Source organism: Myotis myotis, unplaced genomic scaffold (assembly GCF_014108235.1).
Source record: "Myotis myotis isolate mMyoMyo1 unplaced genomic scaffold, mMyoMyo1.p scaffold_m19_p_17, whole genome shotgun sequence".
In the NCBI taxonomy this organism is placed as follows: domain Eukaryota; kingdom Metazoa; phylum Chordata; class Mammalia; order Chiroptera; family Vespertilionidae; genus Myotis; species Myotis myotis.
Window position 1 is genome coordinate 19,765,834 of NW_023416321.1, and position 20,191 is coordinate 19,786,024.

General features: G+C 38.1%; 1 protein-coding gene and 2 non-coding genes across 14 annotated transcripts in view; 2 read left to right on the forward strand and 1 right to left on the reverse strand.

The window, feature by feature from the left end:
- Positions 1-2,902: 2,902 nt before the first annotated feature.
- Positions 2,903-3,009, forward strand: LOC118672615. Its single transcript, XR_004973156.1, has one exon. It is a non-coding gene; the product is annotated as a U6 spliceosomal RNA (small nuclear RNA).
- A 742-nt stretch (positions 3,010-3,751) lies between these two features.
- CDC27 (cell division cycle 27) overlaps positions 3,752-20,191 on the forward strand; it is a 49,131-nt gene continuing 32,691 nt past the window's right edge. For 4 of the 12 annotated variants that reach the window (XM_036340085.1, XM_036340086.1, XM_036340093.1 and 1 more), the window contains exons 1-3: positions 3,754-4,025; positions 16,116-16,191; positions 18,406-18,553. In XM_036340085.1, the coding sequence (XP_036195978.1) occupies positions 3,999-4,025; positions 16,116-16,191; positions 18,406-18,553 (251 nt within the window). In that variant the 5' untranslated portion in view covers positions 3,754-3,998. Of the gene's footprint in view, positions 4,026-11,508; positions 11,657-16,115; positions 16,192-18,405; positions 18,554-20,191 lie in introns of all 12 variants that reach the window. The other 8 variants (XM_036340087.1, XM_036340092.1, XM_036340088.1 and 5 more) reach the window with 5 other exon arrangements.
- Positions 8,904-9,010, reverse strand: LOC118672621. The gene has a single exon (XR_004973162.1). It is a non-coding gene; the product is annotated as a U6 spliceosomal RNA (small nuclear RNA).

Below are 20,191 nucleotides of genomic sequence, written 5' to 3' on the forward strand. Positions count from 1 at the left end.
TCCACTTTAATCACTCCGGCAATATTTTTTAAGCATCTACTAAATGTAATGCTTTTCAAAGAACAAGAGGAGATATATTACTTGGCTTTCCCTTAAAAGACAATACATAAATAGAATAATCAATGGTATCAATCTTCTCAGTATGCTAAAACAAAATACCACAGCCTGGGCAGCTGAAACCCAGAAATTTGTTTTCTCACAGTTTTAGACACTAGAAATCCATGATCCAGGTGCTAGCAAATTTGGTTTCTGGTGAGAGCCCTCTTCCTGACTTGTATATACTTTCTCACTATGTCCTCATATGACCCTTTCCTCAGGGCATGTGCATAGGGGAGGGTGGTAGAGAAAGAGAGTGAGTTCTCTGGTGTCTCTTCTAATTATAAGAACACTAATCCTGTTGGATCAGGGCCTCACCCTTCTGACCTCATTAACCTTAATTATTTCCTTAATACAGCCATGATAAGGATTAGGGCTTCAACATATGATTTTTGAAGGGTTACAAATATTAAGTATGTAATATCAATGAATAAATAAAAATTAATTATAGGAATAGAAGGAGTTTATTCCTTTCATTCATTAAATAATCAGAATGAGTACCTATTATGTACTAGGTACTATACTAAATGTGGAGAATACATCCTGGAACAGCAAACATGGGGAGGAAAGAGACTCAAGGTCAGGTAATATAAGGAGGATAAAAGGCATCATGCAACAGGGATAAAAAAAAGGGGGGGCACAGGAAAAAAGAAAGAAAGAAAGACGGGCACAGATAAAGAGGACAGAAGGAATTCAGAAGAGTAAGCCTACACTGGGCTGTATTTCAGTGGTACCTGCATCTTGGCAAAGATACCATGTCTGGCTTCTTGAATAGTATCCTAAATGCTGGTCTCCAACTGATCGTACATGAAACGAGCCAAGAGGCAGGCTAAGAAGAAAAGATAATTTACCACATTTGGAATGATGCTTATTGTAACCCAACTCCACATCTAGATCAGTGGTTCTCAACCTTCCTAATGCCGCGACCCTTTAATACAGTTCCTCATGTTGTGGTGACCCCCAACCATAAAGTTACTTTCGTTGCTACTTCATAACTGTAATTTTGCTACTGTTATGAATCGTAATGTAAATATCTGATATGCAGGATGTATTTTCATGGTTATAAATTGAACATAATGAAAGCATAGTGATTAATCACAAAAACAATATGTAATTATATATGTGTTTTCCGATGGTCTTAGGCGACCCCTGTGAAAGGGTCATTCGACCCCCAAAGGGGTCGCGACCCACAGGTTGAGAACCGCTGCTCTAGATAAACATATGTGGATAATGGATGGCAGCAGGATGCCCAAGTGCTTGCTGGATTGTGAGTTTAAGTAGGTCAATCAGGAACAGAGAAAAGAAGTAAAAATTCTCTAAAACATTGCATCAAAGCACAGCTTCCAACAATGTGGTCTTGCTGCGGATGAGTAGAAAACCGCAACAGATGTATTAGCCCAGTGAACAACAGCCAGAAAAGAGATGCCATTTTTTAGGGGGGTGGGAGGGAAGCTTTAAGCAAAGTCTAAGCTTAAGAGCCAGAGTGCCAAGCATCACAGACTCTTCAAATGCTGACTCTCTAGATACACATTTTCACACAAAAATATCATCGTTATGTGTATTCTGTGTTGTAAGTTCCTACATTTAAGTTTACAAGAATCCATTGCACAAGTACAAGACTTGGTTTGGCAGCATATTGTGTGGAAAAGAGCTGTGTTTGTAAAATGAACACAAGCTTAGCATGAGCAAAGTATCATGTAACTGCTAAAAAATGTAAATACAACTTTAGTCTACTTTAATAGAAGCGTCTGGATAATAAAAGCAATAGTCCTACTGCATGCTGAATTAATTAGAATAAATCTGGAGTGTTGCGTTCAGTTAAATTCATCAAACTTTAAGAGTGATATCTCTTGCCCTAACCGGTTTGGCTCAGTGGATAGAGAGTAGGCCTGCAGACTGAAAGGTCCCAGGTTCGATTCTGGTCAAGGCCATGTACCTTGGTTGCAGGCACATCCCCAGTAGGAGGTGTGCAGGAGGCAGCTGATAGATGTTTCTAACTCTCTATCCCTGTCCCTTCCTCTCTGTAAAAAATCAATAAAATAAAAAGTATTTTTTAAAAAATAAATAAAAAATTAAAAAGACCTCCCTCCAACATTACCCAAAGGAAGGAAGGCAGTGACCATTCTAATTTGATTTCATTTACATAAAACCTGAGAACCAAAAGGGAAATTTCCAACCAGTGGAATACACTGTGAGTACCCCATCTAGTCTAGAGATATTCTAACTAGAAAAGTAATCAACAAAAACCATTTTTCCTCATCTACTGAAAAACAAAGTTTAATACTCCTCTGGTTCACACATTTTGGGGGGAAGTAATTTTGAGAGAGTCTACTATGTGAGTTAAATACAACCACATAGCCGAAACCGGTTTGGCTCAGTGGATAGAGCATCGGCCTGCAGACTGAAAGGTCCCAGGTTCGATTCCGGTCAAGGGCATGTACCTGGGTTGCGGGCACATCCCCAGTAGGAGATGTGCAGGAGGCAGCTGATCGATGTTTCTCTCTCATCGATGTTTCTAACTCTCTATCTCTCTCCCTTCTTCTCTGTAAAAAATCAATAAAATATATTTAAAAAAAATAAAAAATAAAAATAAATAAATAAATACAACCACATACATATGCATTTAATTCTCTTAATCATTTTTTCAGACCAAGGAAATAAAAATTCAGAGACACTATAACTTGCCTAAAAGACCCAAAACTAGTTAGTGCCAGAGATTACATTCAAAATGAGGCCTCTGGATTTCCAATTCCACACTCTTTCCCATACACCAGAATGCTTCCCCAATTAAGACAAAAAAAATTCTGTGCTCACTTCTGCAGCACATGTACTAAAGTTGGAACGATATAGAGAAGATTAGCGTGGCCCCTGCGCAAGGATGACACGAAAATTCGTGAAGGGTTCCATATTTTTTAAGAAGAAAAAAAAATTTCTGCCTGCCTTCTGAGATTTTCCAAGATCTGGTCACCTAAGTAAATATTTCCAGTTAATGCCTTAACTCTTACCAGACTGATCTCATTTCTGTTTCCCTTCATGCACATTCTCTTTTCTTCTAATTCTAACCATCCTTCAAAGCACAGTCTGTCTCCCTTTTTCCTTCCATGAAACATTTCTCATCTTAATCTCAGTTAATTTTCCTCTCTTCTGAATTCTTACATCACTTATAATGGGTCCCACCTAATGTAGCACTTTGTCACACTGGTCTTCCCTAAAAGAGACTGTAATCACTTTGAGAACAGGGCCATACTAAAACTTTGGAGGGTGGCAATCCTTCCAAATTTCCTATTTCCGTCTGAGCCCTGAACCGGGACTTCTGGAATGAATGAATGAATGAATGAATGAATGAATGAATGACCTAATCTTGATTAATGAAAGTCAGCCCCAAACTCTCGAGTTTTACCCTTTGCTTAATCTATCAAGTACCAATTAATACAGAAAGGCTGCGGGGCGAATCGCGAAGGCAGCAAGGCCTCGTAACGCTCCCCGCCCGCTCAGGCACCTCTGGCCCAGCCCGGTGATTGCCGTTTGGGCGTGGCCCAGCCTTGGGTGGCCGATTGGGCGTGGCGTGCGTGAGTAAAGGCGTGGCCGAGAAGAGGAACCTATGCGCTGGGTCAGACTCGGTAGTTTCCGGTCACCCTCGACAATTTCCGGCAACGGTCTCCTCCTCCGCCGATTCACCGCGGGTATTTCCGGCCTCTCTCGGGCTTTTTCGTCTGGCTCCCGCGCGGGTCTCTCCACTTCGGGTGTTTCCGTGACCCGCTCGGAGGTGCTCGGCAATCGCTCGGCCGCCCCCATCCCCCGGTAACGGTCGCTGGTGAGTTTAAATGAGCCGGGGCTGGCCGGGCCGGAGCCACTGCGGGGGGGGCCTGAGGCACTGCAGAAAGTGGGCCTGAGCCTCAAGGATGACGGTGCTGCAGGAACCCGTCCAGGTAATGATAACTCTTTTCTCTCAGGCTTGGCTCGCGGCCCCAGTCGGGAAGCCGCGTACGGCCACTCCGCGGCCTGGTGCGGCCTAGGCCGGGCTCTTCTCCCGCCTCCCCTTACGCCGGGTCCTGCGGGTCTTCTCGTCAGTTCAGAGGCCTTGCCCGCGACCGAAGCCGCGTTACCTCTCGGCCCGACGTTACTTCTCTCCCTAGTGTGAGCGGCGTTTGGCGATACTACCTCCCTTCTCCTCCGAGCCGACGTCCGGCTGCGAGCCCCTCCTGTCAGTGCAGGGGCCTGGCCGCGGCTCGGGGGAGACCTCGGAGCGTGGGGGCGAAAGCTGGCGCCAGGTGCTCTGTGACCTGAGGGGTGATTGGGACGCACATTGGATCAGAGCGTGTAAGGTCTTCATAATGGAGGGGGGCAACTTCGCGGGGGGTGAGGGTGGGTTTTATTCTTGTTTTCCGTGAGAAGGTAGAGGGAGGAGGGTCGGGTCGGTATTTTTAATACTAATTTCTATTTTGGTAGCAGACGTACTAGCCCGCATTGCTTTCCTCGCAGTGAATTTCCCCCACTGAACCGTGATCTCGGAAGAGAACTCCAAGGCCCAGGGCTGAGGGGCAAGCACCTGCACTAGGGGAGGAGGAGGGTGGGGGGACGGGAGATGGGAGTTTTTCCCGTGGCCTCTGATGGAGATCGGGAAATGAAAGGCAGATAGGTAATGGCATTCCCACCATTTCACACTCCTTGCCGCACCAGGGCATGCCGAGGGCAGGGAGGAAATCCTGTGGGACTTGGGTGTGCGAGGCAGGGCCACCGCACCCCCCCTGCCACCCGGGGAAACCGAGTCCCCCGCCCCTTGGCGATGGGCCGGCCTGGGAGGCTTTCAGCGGCCACCTGATCTTGACCGGGTCAGAAGCGTTGACCTGTCAACTGCTGTCTTTGAGTCGTGGACAGTGTTTACTTTGAAGTTCTAAAGCCAGCCGATTCTAGAAATTAATTCATATGACCCTTAATGGGCTTGTGATAGCTAAAGAGTAAATATTTTAATACATCACGACTTTCATATTTCCTTGATTTTTTTTTTCCTTCAAAGGATAAAATACCCGTTTCTCCTCGTTGGCTTCTCCAGCTCTTTCCATAGAGCAGCGATTACTGTTTGAATTAATCTAATGTGGGATTTTATTTTAGGAAGTTTTCTCTGTTTATAAGTTGTGCCAGTGCTTCCAAAGTTTTTTTCTTTTGTTGTTGTTGTTGTTAATCCTCACTGGAGGATATTTTTTTCCATTGATTTTTAGAGAGAGTGGAAGGGAGGGACAGAGAGAGAGAAACATCATGTGAGAGAGACAAATCAATGGGTTGTCTCCTGCAAGTGCCCTGGCTGGGATGAGCCTGCCCCCGAGGTACTGCCCTTGACCAGAATTGAACCCATGACCCTTCGGTCCCTGGGCCGAGGCTCTAACCATTGAGCACCTGGCTAGGGCTCTTTTTTCTAATCCTTACCCCAGGGAGTATATGTTTTTATTGATTTTTTTATTTTTAGAGAGGAAGGGAGAGAGAGAAACATCAATTGGTTGCCTCCCATACACGCCCCCACTGGTGATGGCACTGGAAACCTGGGTTTGTGCCCTCAGCAGGAATTGACCGGGAAACCTCTGGTGTATAGCATCAATGATCCAACCAACTGAGCCACCTGGCCAGGGCCTAAAGCTATTTCTTGACATCCAAATTCCTCTTACTAGTAAAAAGTCCCATTTAAGATTTTGTTTTTGAGGCCTCACATGAAATTAGAAGTTGCTGTCTGTACCTTAAATGGATAAGTTGAGCACTCAAGTTGTTTAATTTGTTTCATATTCTTGTAATTTTGTCTTAAGAATTGATGCATTTTTCCTCCTCTGGCCCCAAAAGCCTTCTAAAATGATAAACTAGTTGTATTGCTAGCTTATAACCACTGTTTAATAATTTCAACTTGTATAAAAGCATGGTGAATAAAAGAAATTTGTAGCTTTTTAGTAGATAGTACCTCTTGGGTGTCCTCAAAGTATTCGTGGCAGTAATACTCTTTGGGGTTTATTATTGTTGTTGTTGTTAATCCTCACCTGAGGATATTTTTTCCATTGATTTTTATTTTATTTTATTTTTAAATATATTTTATTTAAAATATGTGATATTTTACAGAGAGGAAGGGAGAGAGATAGAGAGTTAGAAGCATCGATGAGAGAGAAACGTCCATCAGCTGCCTCCTGCACACCTCCTACTGGGGATGTGCCCACAACCAAGGTACATGCCCTTGACCGGAATCGAACCTGGGCCTTTCAGTCCGCAGGCCGACGCTCTATCCACTGAGCCAAACTGGTTAGGGTTTTTTTTTTTTTTTTTTTTTTTTTTTTTTAGAAAGAGTAGAAGGGAGGGGAGAGAGATAGAGAAACAGCGATGGGTTACCTCCTGCTCTCCACCCTCCAGTGCACAGGACAACCAACTGAATCACACTGGCCAGGACTTTTTTCTTTAAAGTTTTAATGTGGGTAGCCAGTTTGATAAACATGTGAACCTAAATATAGCTCCTCCTCCAAATTATTTCTGATAGAAAAGTATTACTTGTCTTTGGGGTTCAAAAAACCAACTTTCCCTCTCTCTACCTTTCAAGTTCTTCTAGGTGGGCTAATAATCAAATTAACATGAGACATATTAACAAGAAAATGTCCAAAATTTATTGTGGGTATACATGGGGTGGTGCCACAAGAATGGGACCCAAAGATGAATTGAACAATTGAGGTGTGTATGCCATTTTGATCAAAGGTGAAGGGGGCAGGGGTCTGGGATTTCAAAGGGAAAGTAGGCAGTTCACAGGTAAGCAAGAAAGAGCAAACATGTGTGAAACAAATTTTTGCTGGGCCACCCAGAAACAATGGGACACAGAAGGAAGCTCAACAAACAGGCTTTGCTAGGTTTCTCACTTTCTGCCACATTTAGTTTATATTGTGATGATAAAGTGAAGCTCCCTTCCTTTTTCTATCTGAATTCCTTTAAATAGGTAAGGGAGGAGAGTCAAAGGTTCTAAGTCTTTTGTTTCTTAATAACCGGCTTAAAATCAGTATCACAAAAGGGTATATTTTGTGGTAGCAAAATTTTGGTCCTCAAGTCTTTACAAAAATCTCTCCTATTATGAGGCAGAAATTTTGTCTTTTTTTTTTTTTTAAGGTGAAATGTAGTCAATTTTATTTTCCTTAAACCACAAAATAGAGTCTTTGGTTGTACAAACATCACTAGTTACAGTCTTGCCAAGAGGTCCTGGCTGAGGAGGGAGCTGTTAGTCCGTGGCCAGAACTCCTGAGGGGTCTCTATAATGCTAACACCCAGGTTAAAAGACTTGGGACAAGGGTGGTGTTGGTGCTAGAAATTTTGTCTTTTTTTTAAAAAAAAATGTTTTTATTGATTTTTTGTTTGTTTTGTTAATCCTCACCCAAGGATATTTTTCTATTGATTTTTTAGAGAGAGGGAAGGACAGAGAGAAACATCGATGTGAGAGAAACACATCAATTGGTTGCCTCCTACAGGAGCCCCGGCGGGGAGGAGCTTGCAACCAAGGTACGTGCCCTTGACCAGAATCAAACCCGGGACCCTTTGGTCCGCAAGTTAACACTACCCACTGAGCCAAACTGGCTAGGGCTGTCATTTTTTAATATAAATGTTTGGGAAAGACACAAGCCTAACTGACTTCAATTGGTGCTAATTTGGATGTTTATAAAATTCACCTGATGAAATTGATTTTAAAAAACACAGAGACATTTTAATAGATTTATCAGTTCACGGGAATGTTGGATGAAGTTGTAAAAAAGCCTTGTAAAAATCGCCTTACTAAGCAGTTTAGTAAGTGGGTACTATATAGCTAATATCGTTTTAGAGGTCATTATATAGTGAAGGAGTGCTTTTGGCTTGGGATAAGATATACAGGGACAGCAACTAACATGGATTCAGAGTACTATATTTCAAATAACATTGAAAGTGGTGTATTCAGGAAAATTGTGTTAGATGACACCATCCCTTCCCCAAAGGCCTGATTAATGTCAATAATATATGTGAATAGTTTTGGTAAAATTATTCTATTCAATGAGAATAGGAAAAAAAGTGAAATTTCTAAATACATTTTGTGATTTTAAAAGTATATATTTGTATCTAAATTGATAAATCAGTAGGCATTGGACCATTTGATCTTCATTCAAAAATTTTATATTTAGGTTAACTGAAACACATTTGTTATGGATTTTTCTTTTGGAAAGTAGATTACCTTATATTTAGGTATGTTGATGTAAGAAACATCTAAACCTGTAGAGAATTTTTATGAGTTTATTTGAGCCAAACTGACGATAATTGCCTGAAAGCAAAATCTCAACAGATTGAGAAAATGTTCCTGAGAATGGCAGTTTTACAGCTTATTTTATACTCTTAACATATCAAAGGAGGATCTGGAACATGGGTTACATGGAATTCATTGGTGATAGATGAAGAGGGCAGGAGAAAGCAAAGCAGGGAAATCTTTGAAATTGAGTAAAGTGGAAACAGTCACATACTTCTTTGACATTGGTGGGTATATAGGATAAACAGAACGTTTATGGCACATAGAGATGGTATTTGGGGAACAAGATAAAAATAAAGGGGTTCAGTTGTTTCATGTTCTGGTGAGAGTTATAACCTGAGAAAAAAGGGGATTACTCTGACATTCCAAGGGTATGTTATCTTAGCTGCAAAAAAAGATAGGCTAAATTAAGATAAAGATTGAGTTTTGTCTAGGATGTGACTACCCACCATGACTCAACTTTTAGTTAGGAATTATTATGTTCAGGTCATCTTATGCAATTACTTTATTTATTTATTTATTTTTTTTTTTTAACATGGAACGCTTCACAAATTTGCGTGTCATCCTTGCCCAGGGGCCATGCTAATTTTCTCTGTATCCTTCCAATTTTAGTATATGTGCTGTCGAAGCAAGCACCTATGCAGTTACTTTCAATCTCTGAGTTTATAAGGCCCTCCATGCAGGCCTTCCCTGAGCTCGTCAGGTTTAGTATGTGGCTCCTTTTTTAGTCCAACGATACGATGCAGTGATGGCGAACTCATTTTTTTGGTTGATTTTTCTTTGTTAAATGGCATTTAAATATATAAAAGAAAAATCAAAAAATTTCTATATGTGACACGGCACCAGAGTTAAGTTAGGGTTTTTCAAAATGCTGACACGCCCAGCTCAAAAGATTCGCCATCACTGCAATATAGTATCCTGAAGACAGTGCTACATAGTACCTAGACTGAGAGATTAAGCTTTGGGGAATAGGGGTGGAGGAAGAAGTCACTGTAAATACATAATAATTTAATTCCTTTATGGACTCGTGTGCTAATATATCCCTTTTGTTTATGGTCTGTTAAGAGAGAATGAATTAGACAAATAGTCACAAAATAATAATTACAAACTGTCATAAGAAGGACATTAAAAATACGATGTTAGGAGAGAAACCTAATAATAGCAGGGCCCTGGCCCAAGCTCAGGTGTCAGATTTGTAATTGGACCACCAAAAGAGGTAATGCAAAATGACAAAAAGTTAAGAAGCAGCCTCAATGAAAAATCAAATTGGAGAGAATGTTATGTACCTGCTATGTGCCAAGCACAGAAGAATATTAAAAAGTTCTAAAACCTTCTTACAAAGTGTCAGAAAAGACCTTTTTGAACAAATAACATTGAAGCTGAGATCTGAAGGCTGAGAAAGAAACAGTGATTTGAAGAGCATTAAGAGAAAACAGTATATGCAGAGTCCCTAAGACATAGCAGAACTTGGCATTGGAAGACCTGAAAGAAAGCCGATGTGGCTGGAGTTGCATAGTAATGGAAGGCCATTTTCATTGCAAGGATAATGGGAAATCATTGAAAGATTTTCAGCAGAGGGTTGATGTGATCTTATGTAGATGTTAAGATCTCTCTGGCTACTTTAAGATGTGTAATGGGAGGAGGGAGGCAAAAGTAAAAACAGTCTAAGGATGAAGGTAGCAGAGACTAAAATGGTAGCAGTGGAGTAGGAAAGAGGTAGATAAATTCAACAGATGTTTTGGAGTTAGAACCAATTAGATACAGATATTGATTGGATGGGAGCAGTAATGATGGCTGCCTGGATTTCATTTTGGTGGTGCCATTTATAAACGGAGAAGCCTTTGTGGAAGAGGACGATTTAAAGGAGGGCAATTAATAATTCTGTCTTGTACAAATTTAGTTGGAGACTTGTGAAATCAGCCAGTAGAAATGTGGAGATATAACTCTAATCTTTTGAAGGGTGGGAAGATAAAAATGCTTAGCAGGAACAATTGGATAATGTTGTAAGTCAGTATGTGTTTGGTTGTATAGATAATAATAAAGAAATTTAGAAAGAAATACTGCAGACCAGAAAAATGGGAAGCTTTCTTGAAGGAGTAAAACTTAAAGCTTTAGGAAGATGGGAAGGGTTTGAATTGGTAGAGAAGAGGAAGAACATTTTTGGCATGGAATGGCATGAGCAAAAGCCCAAAGTTGAGAGTGGTATTTAGGAACTAGGGAACAGTATAATATAGCCTTGGCTAGAATGGAAATTGAGAGTAGCAAGAGATTAGGTTTTACTATTGAGGTTGAATCAGGTTATAGGGAACTTAAAATCTAGGCTGAGGAGTTTAGATTTAATGTATTGTAATAAATAGCCATTGAAGATTTTTGAACAGAAGAATCCTATATATTAAAGGCTAATATGGCCCTAACCGGTTTGGCTCAGTGGATAGAGCGTCAGCTTGCAGACGCAAGGGTCCCAGGTTCGATTCCGGTCAAGGGTGTGCACCTTGGTTGCAGGCACATCCCCAGTAGGGAGTGTGCAGGAGGCAGCTGATTGATGTTTCTCTCTCATCAATGTTTCTAACTTTCTATCCCTCTCCCTTCCTCTCTGTAAAAAATCAATAAAATATATATTTTTTAAAAAGGCTAATATGCAAATTGTCCCTTTGGGAGTTCAACCGCTCGCTGTGACGTATGTTGACCACCAGGAGGCGGTGCAGAACGAAGGAAGGCCCCAGCTGGTAGCCAGCAGCCAGGAGAAGGAAGGACCCAGCTAGCAGCCAGGGGAAGGAAGGCCGCAGCCGGCAGCACAGGGGAAAAAAGGCCCTGGCCAGCAACCATAAGGCCCCCGATCGGCCCCGATCGGCCCTGATCGCCGGCCAGGCCTAGTGATCCTACCCGTGCACAAATTTTGTGCACCGGGCCTCTAGTTCTGTAATGAAAGCACTGCTTTGGGAAGATCAATCTGGTAAGTTTGGGAATGAGTGATAAGACAAGAGTTAGGAAGACATATAGGCTAGTAGAAATATTCAGTTACATGGTAATATAATAGTACATGAGAGTTTCTCAATCTTAGCACTATTGATGTTTGAGCCAAGCTAATTCTTTATTGTGGGGGACATTATCCTGTGTATTGTAATGTTTTCCAGCATCCCTGGCCCTCCTCTATTCAGTAGATGCTTCCTCCATCTGTGACAACCAAAAATGCCGCCCCCTCTCCTACATTGCTATATGTCCCTTGAGGGACAAAATTGCCCAGAATAATAACCACTGATGTAGATCTACTAATAAACTAAGGTAGAGTTGCAAAAATTAGATTGTAATGTATAATAGGAAAATCACAGTGATTTTTGTTCTTATACCTTCTTATATTCTCTGAAGCTTTTATTATCCATCTTGTATGATCTAGTAAAAGGCAGCTATTTTCTTTTTTGACAAGAACAAAATAAAACAATTTATGTAGTCACTTTTAAAACTGAATTAGTTGTATAGCTTACAGAGATTTGTTTATATTTTAAATAATAAGTCATGTTTAAGAGGAGCAAGCAAGGAAAGAACTTTGCTGTTTAACTTTTATGCTGTTGATTTATCTTTTAAATTAATGCAACCTAGAACTGACCTATTAATTTAATCAGGAGAATTTCCCTTTTAAATTTGGGGGCGGGGGTCTTTTTGGGCTTCATAACTTTTAGCAGCATTTTATCCATGTGGCTTTAATTTGAGGTGATATACTGACTGATATTCTTTTAGGGGCAGATCCACACCAGTTGGGCAGAAATAGATGAGTAACTAAGAGGCTAATCTTAGGCCCGCTACCAATTTGTAGTGTCTTAGAGAACAGTCCATTTCTCAAAAGACACCATCACTCAGGAACTGTGAGGTGCTTGAACAGAATGGTAATGGAAGCTGTACATGGGTTCTCTTAAGTGGCAGGTTTTACTACTGGAATATATGGGAGCTTGAGTTGGCTGTTTTCACTATCCCTTTCTGACCCTCTTAAGAATTGGTGATAAAGAAATATTGTTCTGAGCAAAGCTTGACTTTAAATCAGAAGTGGATAGAACTCTTGAATATGGTACTTTATTTCTCTCTTTCATTTCTTTAATTTTAAAATAAAAACAAGTCAAAGTTCTAGAACTTTATGGCCATAGTAAATATGTGTCAAATTTTCCAGGTGATCAGTAGTACTAAGATTACTGGTAAATCATTTGTGTCTTTTGTGTCACAAAATAATTGTGGCAAATATGCTGGGAAATGGTTATATAATAAAAAATATAAATTATATATATTGAATTTATTTATATTAAGAGATGGAAAGTGTCTAATGTGTGCCAGTTAGTACTAGACTATACTAGGAACACTATGTATCATTTTATTTAACCCACACAAGTCCAAGAAATAGAGCTGCATTTTTCAGATGAGGAAATGAGGCTGAGAAAAGTTAAATAATTCCTCCAAAGTCACACTTGCAAAAGTACTGGTACACAACTTTAAACAAAAGTCTCCAACATAAAATCCTAGGTATATTCTTTCTACTTATCATGTTCTTTCATTTACAACAATATTTAATAAGTTCTTAAGAATTCCCCGTATTTTATAAAGGAATAACGCACACTGACTACTAGGGGACAGATGCTCAAAGCACAGGATCGGGCTCCCTCTTGTCTGGATTAGGCCTGTGGGGATCAGGCCAAAACTGGCTATCCAACACTCCCCAAGAGGTCCCGAATTTCGAGAGGGCACAGACCAGGCCAAGGGACCCCACCAGTGTACAAATCCATGCACCGGGCCTGTAGTTCTATAGAAAAATCGAATCCGGTTTTTGTCTTCAAGAAACTGCAACCTAATTAACCAAATAATATAACTAAATCTAATAAGCAACTGATTTTTTAAAAAAGCATAAGCTGTCTAGAACCTCTTAGGGAGTAATCAGCATTGCATTGGATAGATCGGTGAGGGCTTTGCCAAAGGCAGAGGAGTGTGTAAGTTGAATTTTGAAGAAAGACTAATTAAGCTTTCAGGAGATAGAAGTTAAAAGACAGCCCAAACAGAGGCAACAGTGTTAGCAAAAACTCTGAAATATTAAAATACATTGGATGTTTAGGGAGCTATAGAGGCATTTTGTTCAAAATCATAGGCAGCTTTGGTGAGATATGAAAACAGCTGAAAAATGAAGGCTAAAGTCAGATGGGATTTGAATAGTTTATTTGTGCTTTATTCTGTAGATATTTATTTTGTAAATTTTGTGGAGCTATCCAAGAGAAAGCATTAGAAAGTTTTGATCAAAGAGGAAGACATGATGATCATAATGAGGATGGCAGCAGCTAAAATTTATTGAGTTATTATTAGGTATGTGCTCAGAACTATTATGTACTTTACTGGAGTCTTATGTTTTGAACGAATAAACTAAGACTTACCAGACATGAAATTACTTGCCCAAGACATAGAACTACTAAGTTGTGGAAAGTGGATTTGAACCAAACCTCTTACCTTAGTCTTCTGTTTAGCAGTGGTAATATTTACGTTTGAGGAAGATAATTCAAGACAGAATGGATTGCATAACAGCTTGCAGGCAGGAAAACCACTTAGGAAACTAAGAGTTTAAAGGAAAGAAGATTCTGTTATGAACTGGGACTAGAAAAGAAGGGATAGATTCTAGGTATGTTTCTTTAGGTACAATTCTATAAATGATGGTGACTCACAAATCAGCACATTAAAAACCTTTTAAATCCATAATGTACCCAAATTGAATTATCAGTACATTCATTATTTCATGTGCACCATGCAAGGTCACAGGTGTGACCTTGAGCAGTTTGATTTTCAAATAAGGAACACTCTCCCACTCTTAGCAGCAATGATCCTCAAGATACTAGTACTATAGTAATCTATACTGTGCAAAGAGAAAACATCTTTCTAAGTCAGTAACTTATCTTTTCCCCTTTCAAGTACAGTAGTTCCCTCCTACCCATGTTCTACTGTGGCCCAAAAACATTAAATAGAAAATTCTAGAAATAAACAACTCATAAGTTATTTTAACTACACACTATTCTGAGTAGCATGATGAAACCTCCCACATTCCTGCTCCATCCCGCCCGGGATGTGAATTATCCCTTTATATTGTATTCACCCTGTATACACTACCTGCTCAATAGTCACTTCTTAGCCTTCTCATCATCAAATTGACTGTTAAGGTATTGCAGTGCTTGTGTTCAGGTAACCCTTATTTTTCTTAATAAGGCCCTAAAGTGCAAGGCAATTCGGATAAGCCAAAGAGAAGCTAAGTGCTTCCTTTAAATGAAAAGGTGAATACAGTACAATAAGATATTTTGAGAGAGAAACCACTTTCACATAATTTTTAATTCAGTTTAGTATTACAATTGTTCTATTTTATTATTAGTTATTGTTGTTAGTCTCTTACTATGTCTTAATTTATAAATTAAGCTTTATCATAGGTATGTATGTATAGCAAAAATATATATACTGTAGGTTTTGATACTATTTGCTGTTTCAAGCATCTGCTGGGAGGTCTTAGAACATATTTTCCATGGATAAGGAGGAACTTAATCTAACTGTAATTCCACAAATATTTATTGAGCACCTATTATATATCAGGCTCCCATCAGCTAGATCAGTGATTTTTAATGAACCAGGATATCTGTGAACCCCTAACACTGTATACAGATTTTCTGTATATATGTGCGTGTACTTTTTTTCTTAAGAGCCCTATTGCTTTCATAAGTTTTCAAGAGAGTATGCTATAAAAGGAGGGAGAACTACTTATTTAGAAATGGAGAAGAATGGTTCTGAACCCTGAATGCTTACCCGTTAAAAGGTTTAAAAAAAAGGCTATCTAAACTCAATCCCAACTTCCAGGGGTTGTGATTCAGTGGATTTGAGGTAGAGCACCATCAAGCAAGGGTTGATAGCCACTGATCTATGTAGGAATAACACTAAAATGTACTTCATGAGAACAGAAACTATTTGTTAATTATTGTACTCCCAGAGTCTAGAAAGTGCTTGGCACATAGTGGGCACTCAGTAAATATTTATTGAATGAATGAGTACTGGAGCGTTCCAGTTCAGAAAAGTTAAAAAAAAGACACCCAACCCCACCCAAGTGCTTTATCATTCATGGTAAGTCATGAAGGAATCAGTAAAAACATTTCCTTGAGTGGCTGAGAACAGGGTAGCATTAAAGGTATTCAATGGGGAAGTTTTTGTTGGAAGATAGCATATATTTGAATATCTCCCTTATGTGTATCATGAAAAATTGTTGAAAACCACTGCTTTAAGTTTAGAGCAATATAGTTTAGTGTGGTAGGCAGACCTGCAAATGAATAACTGTAATATAATATGAGTGCTTATACTAGAAGAGGTATGTTTACCAAAAAAAAAAATGGCTAAAGATCAGCCAGGAAAGCTTTATGAAGTAGATGTTATCTAAGCTGGATCTTTAGGAATGACGGAGCCCACATTCCCTAGTCACTAGTCACTAGCCGGGCCTAGTGCAAGAAAAGGAAGTACAAAGACACAGAGGCCTAAAAGTCCGTGGAAAGTCCAGTGAGTGAATTCAGGTATGTTTGGAACCGTCTGTGAAGAGCTTTATCTAACACACTTTGGAGTTTGCACTGCAGACATTGAAGTTTTATCACTTAAATTAGGGATGTTGATTTGGGGATTATATGCAAGGCTCTGAGCTAGGAGCTTCCTTGAAACTCTGCATTTATATATTTATGTTCTTTTCTTCCTCTTGCAGGCTGCTATATGGCAAGCACTAAACCATTATGCTTACCGAGATGCAGTTTTCCTTGCAGAACGACTATATGCAGAAGGTTTGTACTATATTTATTTCTGTAAAATCCTAAATAAATAAAATATATGAACACCATCCCTTTTTATAACTATAACAAAATTCTGAGTATCGCTTTTTTCTTTTTCTTTACAATTGATACTATTTCATAAAAACTTTTCCCTGTATTTGTGTAGCTCACATATATATTACTTTTAATAACTATAGAGTTGCTTCAGATTTTACACTATGGTTTACTTAATCTTTTCCAATCTTTAAGTATTTTTTCCCCTGTGTTTTTTATTAGAACAGAGTCTATATTCTGTGGCCAAGAGCATGAATTAGAGTCTCTGGCTTCAAGTGAAAACCCTAACTCTGTCACTTAAATTTGCAGTTGTACACCTATGGCAAGTTACTTAATGTCTGAGTACTACAGATTTCTCAGCTATAAACTAAAGATAATTGCCTCATAAAATTGAAGAATTAAATTAAAAAATGTGGGGGGAAAAATAAAACAAAAAAATGCAAGAATGAAATAAAATAATGTATCTGAAGCACTTGGCACAGCCTTATTGCATGGTAATAAATGTTCAATAAACATCTAGTAATGTATATTTTGTTTCTGTCATTAAACTTATTGTAATTCTCTTTCTAAGATGTTAATGTAATTATGTATAGTTTTTTTTCTTTTAAGTCATTTCCTTGGATTATATACTCTGAAATGGAATTTACAAGTCAAATAGTCAATTCTACAACAAATTACTTTTTGCCAATTGATAACACAGCAGAGAGAGGTGTCACCAATCTGGGTGTCACCAATAGTATAAGACTTGCTTCATAGGCCTATCACTATTACATTTGACCATTGTAATGTATTTTTGCTTGAGAATTATGACATATTTGTCTTGCATTTTTTAACTAAGAGATTAATGGTTATTTTCTCAAGTGTTTGTTTTAAATTTATTCCTATTTTGTGAGCTATATCTTTATTACATATTTGCCCCAGGTTGTTGCTTTATAATCTTAAGTCTGTTTATGTACATTACTCTGATATTTAAAATTTTTATGTACTTGAAACTCATCAGCTTTGTCATTTATACTTCCTCTTATTGCTACAGTAGCTGGAAAATTGTCATCTTTCTGTAACTACAATAAATATATAGTTCTTGGTAGTTAAAAAAAATTTAAAGAATTTATCATAGTATTATTACTTATTTATTCAATATTATTTATGTGGTTTTTTGCAAGCTGATCCTTTGTTAACTTTTATTTTTCAATTACAGTTTATATTCAGTATTTTGTATTAGTTTCAGGTGTACATCATAGTGGTTAATTAATCCTATACCTTGCAAAGTGTTCTAGTAGTCACCTGGCATCAATCATAGTTATTGTAATATTTTTTACTATATTCCCTATGCTATACTTTACATTCCCATGACATTTTATAACTGCCAATTTGTACATCTTAATCCCTTCACATTTTTTATCCCCTCCCTAAATCCCTCATCTCTGGCAATCACCAGTCTATTCTCTGTATATTTGAGTCCATTTTGTTTGTTCTTTATTTTGTTCTTTAGCTTCCACATATAAGTGAAATCAGATGGTATTTGTCTGACTTATATCATTTAACATAATATCTTCCAGGTCCATACATACTGTTGCAAATGGTAGGATTCTTTTTTTTCTTTTTTTACAGCCGAGTAATGTTCCATTGTATATATGTACCACTCATCTGTAACGGGCACTTGGATTGCTTTGATATCTTGGCCGTTATAAATAACTCTGCAATGAACACAGGGGTGCATAAATTCTTTCATATTAGTGTTTTGGGTTTCTTCAGATGTATACCCAGCAGTGAAATCTCTGGGTCATAAGGCAGTTTCATTTTTAATTTTTTGAGGAATCTTTGTACTGTTTTCCATAGTGACTGCACCAATATGCATTCCCACCTACAGAGGGTTCCCTTTTCTGCACATCCTTGCCAATACTTGCTTGTTGATTTATTGATGATAGCCATTCTAACAGGTGTGAGGTGATATCTCATCGTGGTTTTAATTTGCATTTCTCTTATGATTAGTGACTGTGGGGAACTAATTTTCTATCAGTAAGTATTTCTCCTTAGTGGAAATAAATGATTGTTTTACATTAAATAACATGCCTAATTTTTTTGTTACCAAACTTGTTTATTGCCAGATAAACAATGATTACCATTCAACCTACTGAATAATAGCTCTTTTTTTTCCATATGTGTTTTTAGTACACTCAGAAGAAGCTTTGTTTTTACTGGCAACCTGTTATTATCGCTCAGGAAAGGCATATAAAGCATATAGACTCTTGAAAGGACACAGTTGTACTACACCACAATGTAAATACCTGCTTGCAAAATGTTGTGTTGATCTCAGCAAGTAAGTTTTTAAGAATGTGTTCTAATTTCATTCTTACTTACACTGTAGAATTTGGGATAAAATTCTTTTAATGGGTTAAACTCTGACTCACTTTGTCCCCTCTTTTTGGGTAGTAGAAATTTGTCATTTCAGTAGTTTGAAATGTTTATACAATATTCTATAGCATTATTATTTTTGTTATGGAAAGATTTCATTGTTATTGTAATAAATAATAGAATTTAACTTTGAAGAAACTTAAGTTATAACTAATTTATATCATTTTCTAAAATTCCAAGTGTTATTTCATTTCCTTTGCTTTCATTGTTAGGCCAATTGGAATAAGTCTGAAAACTTACCACTTCACTTGCAATTAATGCTCCCTTGGGTCTAGGTAGTTGTGTAATTATTTGCCTTTCAAGATCATTCTATTTGCAAACCACTACTCCTACCTCATTGATGCAATGGGACAGATTCTGGAGAGTGCTTCTTTTGCACATTACAGTTAAACCAAGTCAGCTGTCCCAGTTCTGAATTTGGAGGCAGCTAGAAGTATAGGTAGTTGTGTTCTGTTAAACTCTTTCTGTGCTGTAAGAGATGGAATAATGTAAAAGTGACTAGAGACATAATTATAAAAGCCTGTGTGTATATTTTCTTTGTATGTTTACAGGTTTATTTTATTTGATGGCTTTTCAATTAAAGCTAGCTACAATATGTATAATAGTTCTGAAATATTTGTTATTGAATTATTTTTACTCCAAGGATTCTAATGTTAAATTCTTTTTTCTTTTTTTTTTAATCCTCATCAAAGGATATTTTTTCCATTGATTTTTTTTAGGTAAGAGAAGGGAGAGAGAGACAAACATCAATTGGTTGCCTCCTGCATGTGCCCCAAGTAGGTGCCCTTGGCCAGGAAACAAACCTTTGATCCTTTGGTCAGAGGGCCAGCACTCTAACCACTGAGCAAAACCGGCCAGGGCTAATGTTAAATTCTTAAAAATCAGTTTATTTAATTTACCAATGGCTTAAGCCAGTTCTTACCCCTTCTACAAATCATTATACAGTATTGTGTGTTTTTTTAAATCTTACTGACAGTAAAAAAAACACAAAAAACTTTAGATATTACCTTTTATATGTAAACTCGAGAGTTTTCTACATGATTTGGAAAAAACTTTAAAATACAAACCATTATAAACTCTGATGCTAAAAATATATACTGAAATCAGGCCAAAATTTATCCTTTGGTGAACACTTATGATTTTCAATGTCAAGAAAGCATAACTGACAAATAAAAAGAGATGAAGTGCTATTCAGGTTTCATTTATAAACCTAAAAATGACTGAGGCTTGTTAAGTATGTAATTTTTAATTAAAATGTTAGTCTTATTTAATTTGCTTGCAAATTTATATTTCAAGGAATTATAAACTAAGAAGGGTCACCATGTTTGTTAATGAAAAACCATTTATATTCTCCCCCCTCCCCCCGGGAATAATGGTCTTTATTTCTTTTGACATGAATATTGTGTATGTTGTTCAGGCCAGATTTATACATACAGAGAGTAAATTTAGCTGGTTTTGTTTTTAAAGGCAAGACAAATTTTAAGATAATAAATTCCCAATCTCCCAAATGATTCTAAATACAAGTTTATTGGTATTGTAAAGA